The sequence below is a fragment of the Haemaphysalis longicornis genome, unplaced genomic scaffold, assembly GCF_048455015.1.
Source record: "Haemaphysalis longicornis isolate Haplotype H1 unplaced genomic scaffold, Haemaphysalis longicornis Haplotype H1 scaffold_1, whole genome shotgun sequence".
Classification (NCBI taxonomy): Eukaryota; Metazoa; Arthropoda; class Arachnida; order Ixodida; family Ixodidae; genus Haemaphysalis; species Haemaphysalis longicornis.
In genome coordinates this window covers 273,752,342-273,764,922 of record NW_027526203.1, presented here as the reverse complement: position 1 = coordinate 273,764,922, position 12,581 = coordinate 273,752,342, and the positions used below count along the sequence as shown (strand labels likewise).

The 12,581-nt window shown below is 45.1% G+C and overlaps 1 protein-coding gene across 1 annotated transcript in view; it reads left to right on the top strand.

Annotated features, from left to right (window-relative positions):
- LOC144146015 (kinesin-like protein KIF11) overlaps positions 1-12,345 on the top strand; it is a 37,124-nt gene extending 24,779 nt beyond the window's left edge. Inside the window, 6 exon segments of the mRNA XM_077677933.1 lie at positions 2,866-3,033; positions 3,788-3,874; positions 5,545-5,606; positions 9,242-9,341; positions 10,860-10,943; positions 12,112-12,345. Coding sequence (XP_077534059.1) covers positions 2,866-3,033; positions 3,788-3,874; positions 5,545-5,606; positions 9,242-9,341; positions 10,860-10,943; positions 12,112-12,204 — 594 coding nt within the window. The 3' untranslated portion in view covers positions 12,205-12,345.
- Positions 12,346-12,581: the final 236 nt, after the last annotated feature.

Genomic DNA, 12,581 nt, shown 5'->3' with positions numbered 1-12,581 from the left:
CTATTCGGACGGAGTCTCCGATAAGTTTTTGTGCTGTTTCATTCCAAAAATTTTAGGTGACGTTGCAATGGAGGAGGCTCGTTCAACATTCAAAGGAATGTAGGACACAACCACGACCTCAACAACCAGTTGACACCAGAAATCTGCTACGGACAGCTCGTCGAAGCCGACAAAAGCGCCCAACACCACAGAAAACACTCGCTCATCGGGAATCTGCTGTACTAAGGCAAATTCAGACGAACGCGCTACCTACTGTACACTTAACACACCGATTCCAACGATTACCGGGTACCCCCAAGTGTCCTAACTGCGGGGACTACCCTAGCTTCTATCACTCTCTGGACATGTACACAGAACCCTAACCTTCCCCCCATACCCAATCCTGCCCCCCCTTCATGGAAAAGGAGGCTGGCAGACTCTAGCGTGGAAGTGCAAAGGACGCTCATTGAACGCGCAGAGAAGGCCCTGTCAGCTATCCCGGGAGCTCCGGAGTAGGGGATCCTTGTGAAAATAACATTACTTCTTTTTCGTTGTGCTGGCTAGCGCCTCGCACCTCATTCCTGCAAGCAAGGCTGCGATTGCGACTCGCAAGATTATAATAAAGTGCAAATTTACGTTTTGAGCGATAACTGACCGTGAACGTCAACAAGCATCAACCACGGAGTTGCGTTTTCAACTTCATGCAGGTTTTTTCGCTTCGCATGCTTGTCCCAAATATTGTGCTGGCTGTAAATGCAAAGTTAGTCATTGACAAGATGTTTTTATGTTACGTGGGGGCAAATTGGTGCCTCTGATAATGTCAAGCCGCCAGATTTCTTCCAGGGAACCACCTGAAATTGCACATTTTGAAATGGAGGTTGGGCTTCACCGCATGACGCGAGCACTGCGCGTGCTAACATTTTTTTTCTATCTGACAAACTGTTCTGCGCAAGTCGACATTTTCTATAGGGTGTGTTTTTGAAATGTTTCCCTACAAAATGTATATTCTCATTTTTTTCAACTACCGTTGGTTATACACAACTCCTTTTTCATGATTTTTTTCAACAACTTGACAAATTTTGATTTCGATATTTTTTTTTTGCAAGTATGATATATGAAAATATTTAAAAAAAACTGTTATATGAAAGGCTGTTAAATAATCTGCATTTTGTGTTCCTGTGATTAGTGCCTCACCAATTTCTTTAGCAGAAAAAAAATGTTTTCTTGGGACCCTAAAAATCAGTCAATTTCCCCGCAGTCACGAAAGAGTTGTAAGATCTCCAGGTGGCCATAACTAATCCAGAGCCCTCCACTGCAGCGCACCTCATCGCCTGTGTAGCTTCGGTATGATTAAACCTCGTAACTCGGGTTGTTCGTTCCTGGGTTTTATATTTTTCTAAAATTGGGATGTAAAAATGGGGTGTTATTTTTCAAAATGTTAATTAGAAAGATCTTTTTTTTTTTTTTTTGTAAAATTATTCTGAAATTCTAGTTTTTTTTCAGGTTCAATCTACAGATGTACTATGCAATACTCGGTTTGTTTTATCAGAAGGTATCACGAGCTTCTTCACTCTAACACATTAAAATTTGTGTTTGTTTTAAGCTGGTAATTGAGAGGGGGGGGGGGGACATTATGTTTTCTAGCAAATACTCTCAGAAATTTGGTGTTTCTTTAGAAATTAATCAGTAACGATGACAGTAAACAGCTTTGACAATTTCTAAGAAATGAAATATTTCATTCACAAAAAGCTGGTCCGATTTTTTTTACACATCCTTGTTTGCACACATTATCTCTGCATGCGCAACATGTCGGTCTCCATTTGAGACCTGGCGGATCAGTATCTCAGCTGAGAGGAAGTTCTTTCGATATCACAGCTTCCGTTAGCTAGGCACAACGCCTGTCCAGCACTGGGCAGCCTAGGGTAGCGAGCGGCAGAGTCGTGCCAATACTCGAGTTCGACAGCTGTGTTTGTGGGACTTGCTTCCAGCGAGTACTGGTTGCAAACGGCATACCGTCAGCCCACAGTTGTGCAGGTCGCTACTGCCCATGCGGGGAAAAATCGGGTCGAACCAGATTCTCCTGAAACAGGTTTTACCTTAAACCGAACAACCCTACTCGTAATCATTTGGCTCGTGGGGAGGGGGGAAATTGTCTCAGGCTGCCCGTCACACTTTTGTCCCACCTTGTAGTTTCGAAGTTTCTTTTAGTCGTGAGATGGGCTGGGATTCAGGGGAGGGGCCAGGTGCGTACCTCTCCTCGCCACTGGGCCAGTGAGGTGGGAAGGACGGGGAGGCAGCAGGGGAACTGCTTCGTGTGCACAGGCAGGCATGTACGAGGTGTTTGTTTTTAACTGCACCAGACATTTAGAAAAGGTGAGGTTAGATCCAATCCCGCCCCCTCTTCCCCCCTTTTTTAATAAACGTTGTCAGGTGCGTACAATGCCGTTGAATGTTGACATATTTGAGAGTGGCCTTGGGGGAAGCATACTATGTCTGCGCATAATTAACATCCTTGATTTTTCATCAGTTGAGCTAGCCTTTAATACTTGCCTCAAATTTCCTAATATTATGCTAAATGCTGAATTATGCTAAATGTCGCAGTTATTATTTTTTTTTTTTCTCCTGGCTGTTGAGGCACATACTCTCACAAAAAAAATGAGGTTTCGTCAAATTTGAGGGGTGTTACTAAACTTCGTATTGGTCGTGCACACAGGTAGGCTCCCACCCAACTCTGTGAATTCCCCCATATTTGCTTCAACAGGGAGGTGGCTGTGCGAGGCCAGTTCTCCTATAGCTTAAAAGAATGACTGTTCCAAGCTATGACAGGTGGGCAGAGCTTTGGCTTGTAAGCAACTGCATTGCATGGTCCACCGCACTGCCCTGCAGTACCGCCTGGTCTCTGCGGCAGTGGGCAGACACCACGACCAGCAGACTCGGCTGACGGCCTCCCTGCTGGAGGAGAATGCCCAGCTGCGCCAGAGTCTGCAGGCTAGAGACAGGGAGCTGCAGGGGCTACTGGCTGCACAGGAGTCTCGGAGCAGGCAGGAGTCCGAGGTGGGCCACTTTGACATTGCCCTTGCAGTAGTCTCTCCTCGCATGCTTCTGCAGAGCACTTCGAATTTGTTCTTCAGAGAGACAGATACCACATTATCCAAACATGTCTTTTATCAGAAAAGAAAGAGAAGCAGTGCAACCACTTGGAAAATGAAGCTGTGAGTGGGATGTGTAAAGACGGTTCTAAGCCCTAAAAACAAGTCTCTCCCACCTGTTTACGCCATTGGGCTTATTCTTACTTATTCTTATTCTGTTCTGCTGCATTCTTATCTAAAGAAATTCATCAGGGAAAATGCTGGTCTCCACTTTGCTTGCATGCTTGTCCGCTGTGGTGTGCAATCTCCCCCCCCCCCCCCCCCCACACACACACACACACACACACACACACACACAGTGGGGGGGGGGGGGGGGGGGGGGGGGAGGGGTGTAAAGCCGAAGGTCACACTGGTTGTATAGTAGCCTGGGCTCTCTGCAGTTGCATACTGTTTTAAAACCAACGTACGCTGCTGTGAACTTAACTGCCACTACCAGATTGCAAGACTATGCCAGTGTCTCTTTAGCAAGCACCTGCCCCATGCAAGGGTCAACTGTCGTGCATTCGAGACATCACTATTGTCATAGTTGTGTCCACATCAAGGTGGCACTCGCTGCGGTGCTAGTGCTTTCGAGTGTGATAAGACACACTGCCTCTCAGTGTGGTTTCTATTATTTAGCCAGAGGTACCTTGTCCCTCTTTCCTTCTCTTGCATTTCAGAAGCTTTCTGCCCTCCTACAGCACATGGTAGCTTTTGCGGAGTTCTTCACGTCATCACAGACCACACAGAGGGAGGCACGAGTGCAGGTACGATCGCAGCTGTGTTCTAGGAATACTCGTGGTGAGCTTCTTGTTTTTCTCTAAAAGCCACCGACATCGACGAATCTAACCATGTTGTTCCCCGTGCATGGTGGCAAACCTTCCTCCAGAGCCGTTGGTCACTTTTGGCAAGACTAGGTATTTCATGTGCTCGCCTTTGACACTGAGAAATGTTGGACAAGCTCCATACTGCAAAACATCTCTTGAAACCTAATACCTGCTCCTGCAGTTAAGGAATTATTGAATACCCAAGATTTGAACTGTTGTCAGGGCCAAATTAAGTGCTGAGGGCCCAGGTCAAAAATACAAGTGGGCCCCCCTCCCGCCTTGCCTTCTTGAGATTAAACACTTTTTACAATTCTCTACAAAGAAAACATGCCGTGTTTAGTCAGAGAATCTCCACAGTGTTTATAAACATCGCCTTGGCATCTACTTTCTCGGAGAGTACGTGGAGAGACCATTGAATTTGAACTATACATGCAGAAAGAAGGGTAAACTGCACAAGTTAAGACGAGAGGAAGGCACACATACGACTCCTTAACCTTATTGCCTTTACCCTTGTTTCAATAGACATCTTCCCTCTAAAATGAAAAGCACATTCATTAAAAGTGGCTTCCTCTACGTGCTTCACCAATTCGACAGCGCACGCTTTTACCTGTGTGCGAGCACTGCCGAAGTAGACAGGTGGGCCTTTTTCAGAAACTGTTCGCACATCCTTACAGTAAATATGCTACCAATCGTCTGGCTATTTTGTGATTGCATCAAGCAACAGAAAAACAAGCTCTCCTAAGGCAGAGTTTCCATACAAACAGTGATATTGTGTATATTTTATATTCTGACTGAGCACAACAAATGAATTGATTATTCAAATGTCTTCATGTGGGGAGCTAAATCTTTTAGAAAAGGTGGTGCCTGTAGAAAATGAGATCGATACCGAACTTTCACAACAATGTTTTAATAACGCTTGAATAAGCAGTCGTAGATATTTTCATTTGTGCACAGGCGGTTTAGTAATACATTTATGTTCTCGCAGGCAATATCCACTTTTATAAGAGCAAGAAATACATTCATATTGCACATGCCTTTTCTGCTATTAAATTGCAAAATAAATTTACCTTTTAACAAATTTCCTACTTCAACGCTGTGTACAAAATAGGTTATGCATTTCACAGAAATTCAACCTTGAAATGGGGCGTGTGTACGTATTACTGAGTTTTCTTAACGATAGATAAAAAGAGAACAAAGTTTCTACAAGCATTTTCCTGCCTTTTGATGGGACAGTTTGTTGATGAGGTCTTATTGACCCTTCCACAAATCCCAGTCTGACTGCTCTGTGTCCATCAGCTGGGTCAGCTCTGTCACTTTTCATGTTGCGTGGTTTTGGGCGAGCGCAACGTGCCCCTTTGACAGTGGTCGCACTGAGTGCTTGATGTGCAGTTGTGTGTTTTGCATTGGGTGCTGGACTTCCAACCATGAAAGGCTGCAGTTTGTGGCATCATTGTTTACTGAGTTTAGTCTTTAAGCTGTCTGTAGAATTGCATTAGTCCATAAACAGACTGACAAGTGCATTAGTAGTGCCGGCTTGCAATGGCCAATTTTTCCTTCACAGGTTTCTTTTCTATCTTATTGCTCAAGTGCCTGTTGTGTTCTGTCCACAGATCAATGGCATCAGAGCAGCGAGCACAGAAGCATGCTCTGCCCAAGCTTCTGCCTTGACGAGGTACTCTCACCAAGATTATCTTTTATATACCGTATTTTGGGGCGTATAAGCTGTACCCAAAATGCGAGAATTATAATGGTAAAATAGAGGTGTGGAATACATGAGACCTTCTTGCTTCGGTGCAGCTTCACGGCTATGCGCGTTCTGCCGTGCGACCCGTAGAGCAGCAATAGCGACTAAGCCACTCTTATCTCACTGATAGTGCTCATTTTTCACAAAGAGCTCAACAGTATCACAACCTGAGAAAAAATATTGCTCAAGTCAGCTAGTGTTCTGCAAAGGAAAAGTGCAAAGGGCAAGCAGAGTAAAGTGGAGTGCCAATACTCAAACACCATGAAAACACTGCTTCATACTATGACGATGATGATGGGTAGCATTTGGATTCTGTTTGAAATGAGGCAGTAGCTTTGGCCGCCACATTGGTCTTTTTAATTTAATGCAGTTTCTCACTTTCACCTCTTGCTGTATAACAACTGTATTTTGCATGTGTATGCAGTTCATGTGTATTTCATACAGGAATGGTAGGCAGCCACGCCTCTTGATGTTTCAATAAATAGACCATTCCAAGGATAAGTCAAGCGTCTTTACACTAAATGCATGACTGAAGGTTTCTGTGGCTTAACGCCGACAGGCCGTGTCCGTAGGCCTGATGTTGCGCAGTTTTGTTAGTGGATCGTCAAGGTCACGGTGCAAGATATCCTTTTAGGTGTGGACACAGTGGCCGTTTGATTGAAAGGAGATCTGGTGGCGGAACTCCTCACTTAGCTTTGCTGCGTCCTAGTCTTCACATTGCTTCACCAACGACTGTCCGAAGCAAGGTTGTTCGCAGACACCAGCAGCATGTGTGTAAAGCAACGTTGTTTGTGGGAGCTCACTCGCGCTCACATAACGCGAGCTTAACGCACAATTTCACTGCATTGTTAAAACAGCTGCAAGAGTGCGGGCGTCCTAAGTTTATTTATACCCGCACCAAAGCTCCTATAAACATTGGTAACCGCCAGTGACTTTGACATCACTTTGTCTCCGCTACTTCGTGCGTTAACTTACCCGAGTTGTAAAACGGCATTTACGATGAAGAAACACCAGCGCACTCGCCGCTAGTTTAATCCATTCCAGAAATTCAGCTACCTTCCTTGCGTTGTTCCCGCAGTGGCACTTCCTTTTTGCCGCTGCTTGTACTGTGTAGCTGGGGTCCTGTAGCCAACTGTAAAATCGACGGTGCTGCATCGTCTGAGAGAGCGCACCTCTTCAACGTTGAGTAGTAGTTCCCCTCCCACCTCCAAAAGGCAACGTTTCTCACATGCGCACTCTCAGAGAAATGCCGACTGCAAGTAGCATCATTTTCTGCTGGGGTTTGCTGCAGATCGCGCATTCATTTGTTTAATTTGCACAATGTCACGGTTTCTTGCCAGCTGCACATACTGGCATCGCAGTATATCCTCTACAAAGCATCACCACCCCGTTTTTTCGTTGCGCAGGCATATCTCACTTTTGTGAGTGCTCAACGGCTACCGCGGCACACATTCACTTCAGTTTAATGTTTTATACCATTTTTCTATTGTTGCCGACTCAAAACCTGTCCAGAACAGGTTAAAACACTGCAGTGGGCGCAAATGCTTTCGCACACTTTCTCTAAATTATAGTCTGCTCCATCGGCTGGCGGAACCAGCCAAGCTGCGGCAAGCAGACATCAGACAACCGCTTATGAAAGCTGCTGAGAAGACCCTTCAAGGAGGCGAAAAGATCTGAACACCTCCAAGTGGCTGGTGCTTGGGAAGCTTTTCTTTGCCGCTGGAGGGCGCTGCAGTCAACTGTCTCAGCGGCGTCTGTTTGGCGACTTTATTAGAACGACGAGTAAACGTTTGTTTTGTAAGATGCGTCCTCACCTAATATATCTTACACCGTGGTCAAGGTGTAAAAGAAGATTCCAGGCAAGATGGTTTGCAAGAGCTTTAAGAAATGCTGCGTTACAAACAGCATGGACGGATCTGAAAATTATATTGTGTACGACAGTGATGACCGCGGCCCAAGTGATAGCTCTAGTGAGAGCAGTGACCATGAGTTATTGTGGCTTAGCCCGTGCAGAAAATTTATTCATTATGCAAAATATAGGTAAGTTTTTGTGTCAACAAATGTGTCTTATTGCTTAGTAGCTTTGGCCCAGCCTTTCCTGTGTAAAAATGTGCGGGCAATACGTGCAGATATTTGTGGACTGACAATGTGGGTGTGGGTTATATGCAGGGGTGGGTACGCATGCGCTGGACTGGCAACATTCAGTTTGTGATTCTAAATTTTCTATGCCCCGCTAATTTGGCATGCTTCCAAGACCGAAGCTCGAGCACCCAAGGCAATTAACATCACTAAACCTTTCAACCTTGGACAAATGTAGCTATTCAAAGGCTGCACAACTGTTACAAAGCTTGCACAACTGTTACTACTGCAATTTGCACATATAACCACACCACCATGTTTCTCCTTGAGAAAAAAAAAATCCCTACATACTGCCTGCACTATTAAACATGTCATTTGCACTTTTAGTCTTTAGTGCTTCCTGCATTGTGATGAAGCTGCATTTCTGAGCAAAATTTGTGTTTTACCCGCACCACAACTGTACTCATCAGATTTATCAATTATTGGCTTGAGTTGTACACACGAAAGTATGGGCATTGTCATGTTAAAGTTTTTGCAGGGCAAACAGCTTCAATGTGTGTTTGTTATTTTACATTGCACTGGCCTTTGTAATTGCATTATAACATGTAGCTGTGTAAAATTGCTCTTGTACAAATTGCACGCCTCATCTCATTGCAGTTATAGTGAAGTGTCTTATGTCGTCTTGTTTGATTACAAAGGCCAAAAATGGTTTCCTTCAAGATGCAGCTTTCTCTTCATGATGCTTTGTAGAGCGCAGTAATAGTCAACAGTTGACTTGTACGTCTTGACTTATGAAAGACTTTTGCACAATGTTTGTGGACACTGAATGAATTAAGTACTTTAAGTTAATGGTTTTAGTGCAGAGCTCTCTAACTTTGTGGGTATAGCATGTTTGCTGCGCCCATGTCAAATGATTGCACAACTTATAGTGACATTAGAGAACAAATGCTGACCAAAATATTTTCCCGAGGTAAAATAAATTTCAGCTTCATGTGAGCCTTGATTGCAAACAAGGCTTCAATGTGGGATCCATAACATATTTTAATATAGCAAAGTATTTTTGGTCAGCATATTTATTCTCTTGTCTTGCTCCTTCCCGGCCAGACGGGCTTTTATCAAACATCATTTCAACAATCCATTGCATTGGTCTTGTCCAAGTGGTCTTAGTGGGCTTAGTCCATTTTTATTGATCGCTGTTTGCATTGAGCGTTACTGCTGTGCCTAACAATTATATGGTTACATGCTGTCGTGGAGTTCCCAAATGACAAATTCTGTGAATGGTTTTCATTTTCATGTGATGTCGTCTCGCAAATGCAAGAACGCGGCAGGTCTTGCGTGCATGTGTCGAGATTATATTCAAGTGCTATGAACCCACCTGGGTAGTTTGTCGTTTTGCCTTGTGGGGATGAGCTACTTCCTCGTTCTTTTTGACACCTTGGTAACATAACATCTGTCATTTGCCGTGCCTTCCCCATCCTTTTCAGCAATGCTGAGGAGCTGCTGAAATCGTCGCAACACCTTGTCGCTGATGTGGCTGTTATGCAGGAAGATGCCGCCAAGTCGGCTATCAATTTCTTGGCCAAAGTGAGCACCTCCTTTTCTCATTGCTCGGTGCCCCTACTGCGGCAGCAACAATACACCGAACCTTTTCCGCCTCATTTGGGCATGTTCAGCTTACTCAACTGACCGCCACCAGTTCCTTACAACGCAAGTATGCCCAACAACTTCAGAAGAACACGTCCAACATGTCAAACCCCCAAATGTTACTACAAATTACAGAATTCGGTATAAAAACAGGTCTCTATAAAGTAGTATGATGGAGGATCATTCACCCTCTCTCAAGATGACCCCCAGACACTCCCTTTGTGGCTCCTAAATGGCTCCTTTTGGATACCTGGATAATTATCGTATTGGTGTCGTTGCCACTACATCAACTGTGCGTATGGTACCTCTTTGGGCGTAACCAGACATAATGTGCTAAGTGAACATTCACAGCGCAGTGGAAAGATTCATATGAACCATGTTCCCATACCGTTTTTTCCGTGTCCCACAACAGGGCCTATTGGCCTCCTCCTAATAAAGTTATCCATTCCATTTTTCATTCACCTGGCTGGGTTTGTTGAACCGGGCACACAAAGGAAAACCAAATGTTCCTCTTTGTTCAGGGAACCTGCCATTGGTGCTCACTTTGCAGCTTGAAATGCAGTCTATCATTTGTTTAGCAAAGCAGTTCAAGCCAACGCTGTGCTTGGCACGTTGATTGCATTCCTGCAGGGATTTATACACACCCCCCTAACACCCCCCCCTTAACACCCCCCAGTAGAACTTCGACACTCCCCCAAAACGATTCCACAACCACAAGCACCCTGCCTAGGAATTCATACACCCCCCAAACATCCCACCGACACCCCCCCAAAATCGAACCCCTGCATTCCTGTGGTCCCATTCTTTTCTCGAGTGCAGTCTGTGTAACTGCAGTAATGTGCCCATCAATCAGCGGGGCTACACCTTCCAATCTCTGAAATGTAGCAAATGTAGATGTAACACAAAGGGTTCTGCCGTCAGTGGCAATTGTTGCCTACTGTTTGGAATTTTAGTGCAATGGTTGCAGGCGCACACATCATTTCCAAACACAAATGAAGGAACTGCGTGCCCACATAGTGTACTCAAATCCTTTCGCCAACTTGGAGGGCACATTTTGCGACACATCATGTGAGACGATGCCTTAAAAATAAGCGCCAACATTGACAAGCAGGCTAGGCACTTAAGTGTGCTGTCGGCAGTGCTGTGAAGTGTGGTTGGCTATGCATCCAGCTGCGAGTGTACAAATGACCCTTGCGCACTAGCGAAGGTGTGGGACAAAGCCTGTCCAATAGCAGAAATGTTTTATCTGTTGTGGAGCAGAAGCACAATGATGACCGGTAATTGTGAGCTTTGTACCCAGCTTCGGTGGATTTGTCAAGTACCAAAGCGTACACTGCTGCTAGTTTTATTGGGAAGCAACCAGCTGGGCAGAAATTGCCCAGCCTCTTTGTCGCAAAGAACACAGCTGGGTTTGGCAGTGGTGCAAGCTATGCTATGCATGCCATCTTTGTTTTCCAGCCGGAGGTGTCTCTCCACGACCTCTCCCGGATCCAGACAATGGTCGAAAAAAGGGTGACCGCTGATGTGTCTCGCTTCTCTCAGGTGCGTTTTCGTTTAGTTTTTGCCGCATTCCCCATCCCCTCTCTGCTGCTTGGCAGGTGATGTGAGCATTTTTGTCTCTGTCCCCCCCCTGATTTTTTTAAAGTGCAGAGCACTTTAGGGTCTTGCCTTGTCGTCGTAGCTCGTTTGCTGTCACACTGTTTAGCCACCCCTGCAATCGCGCCGGGTAGCAACATAACTGACCCAAGCAGAGCCCCACGGTGTGGCGGCGTAACGTACCCAAACAGAGGCTTCGAAAAACAAAGTTTATATAGTCGTAACCGTTCAAAACTCCTGGACCGCTGGCGATTGTCATACATCTCCCCAGAAACTATAGAAGAAAATGGTTGTTTCCATGTATTGAGCACATTTATAAGGTAATGTCGAACACTTTCTACCAAACATATTTGCTTATGTAGATTTGTAGATATATGCGTTCGTTTGAGAGAGTTGGTCAATTTGAGAGACTGTGCGAGTGTGTGTTCAGGCCAGCTCCAAATATGGGGGAAAAGCGCATGGCATTTGAGCGTCTGCGGGGACGCGGAGGGCGTTCATCCACTGCGTAGGCCTCGTCTAGTGATTGCTACGATTCCAAGCCGTCCTGGGAGGCTTATCTTGTGCATTTTACAGCCGACATGGCAGAAGCGCGGTACGACGATTCCTGAGATATTGAGAATGCCCATCCAACGATGCCGTCGGATGTCAAGCATGTTGTTTTACAGAACCGAAACCGAAACTTGTTTGAATGCTAACCCATCACGGTGCGTCTCCTCCCGTCGTCACAGCCTTTAGTTGGTGCGGCCGCCGCAAACCGCGCATGGTAATTTTTCTTCTTTCGCGCTTTGTAAAATAATTAGACTTGTCAACCGGATAAACAATGAAAAGTGTGCTAATTTGAGCCAGTCTACGCAGTGCAAGCAAAAACGGGAGCTTGACAAATTCACTTCAGTGTCCCTTTAAATGCTATGTTCTTAGCATTGCCCTAGTTTGCAGTGCCGGCTATCGGTGCTGAAATACCTGCATGAAAAATTGACTTCATGGATGAAAAGACGTGGTATTTAAGACTTTCACCAATGCGTGAACAAGAACAAATCTGGGTTGTAATGGGACCTATCACCAAATGTTCGCTTTTTTAAGGCTTGTTTATTATTATTTTTACCCTCTCTTGTAGATTGACAAGGAAAATGTCCGCTGCCGGGCTGGCAAGCCAAAGGAGGTGCAGCAGCCCCAAATCAAGAAGCACCTCGGACCAAGGAACACCTGACACAGTTTCTGCCTAGTAAACCGCACGTGCTGCAGTATGCAGTTTTTATATATATTTTAGAACTCCACAATATCCTTGTGGTCTTTTTAATGTGCCTGCCCAATAGTGCAATTAAACTTCTAGTGGCTTTTATGCATAGCGCATGCATGCCTCTCGCGTGTCTTCATACTACTTAACCCCTTCACTGCGAAGGGGTTTTTTTTTTCCTTTTTTTTTTTCGTGGCGGCTTCACACTCGCTGCTGGGTTTTTTTCCTGTTTTTTTTTTTTGCATGTTACTTTCATCGAAATTTCGCGCTAGTAAATTATTAAGACGTTCTTCACAACATGGAAACATTTTTATTCCTGAATATTCCTGGAGAAGGTGGGTCGAAAGCAT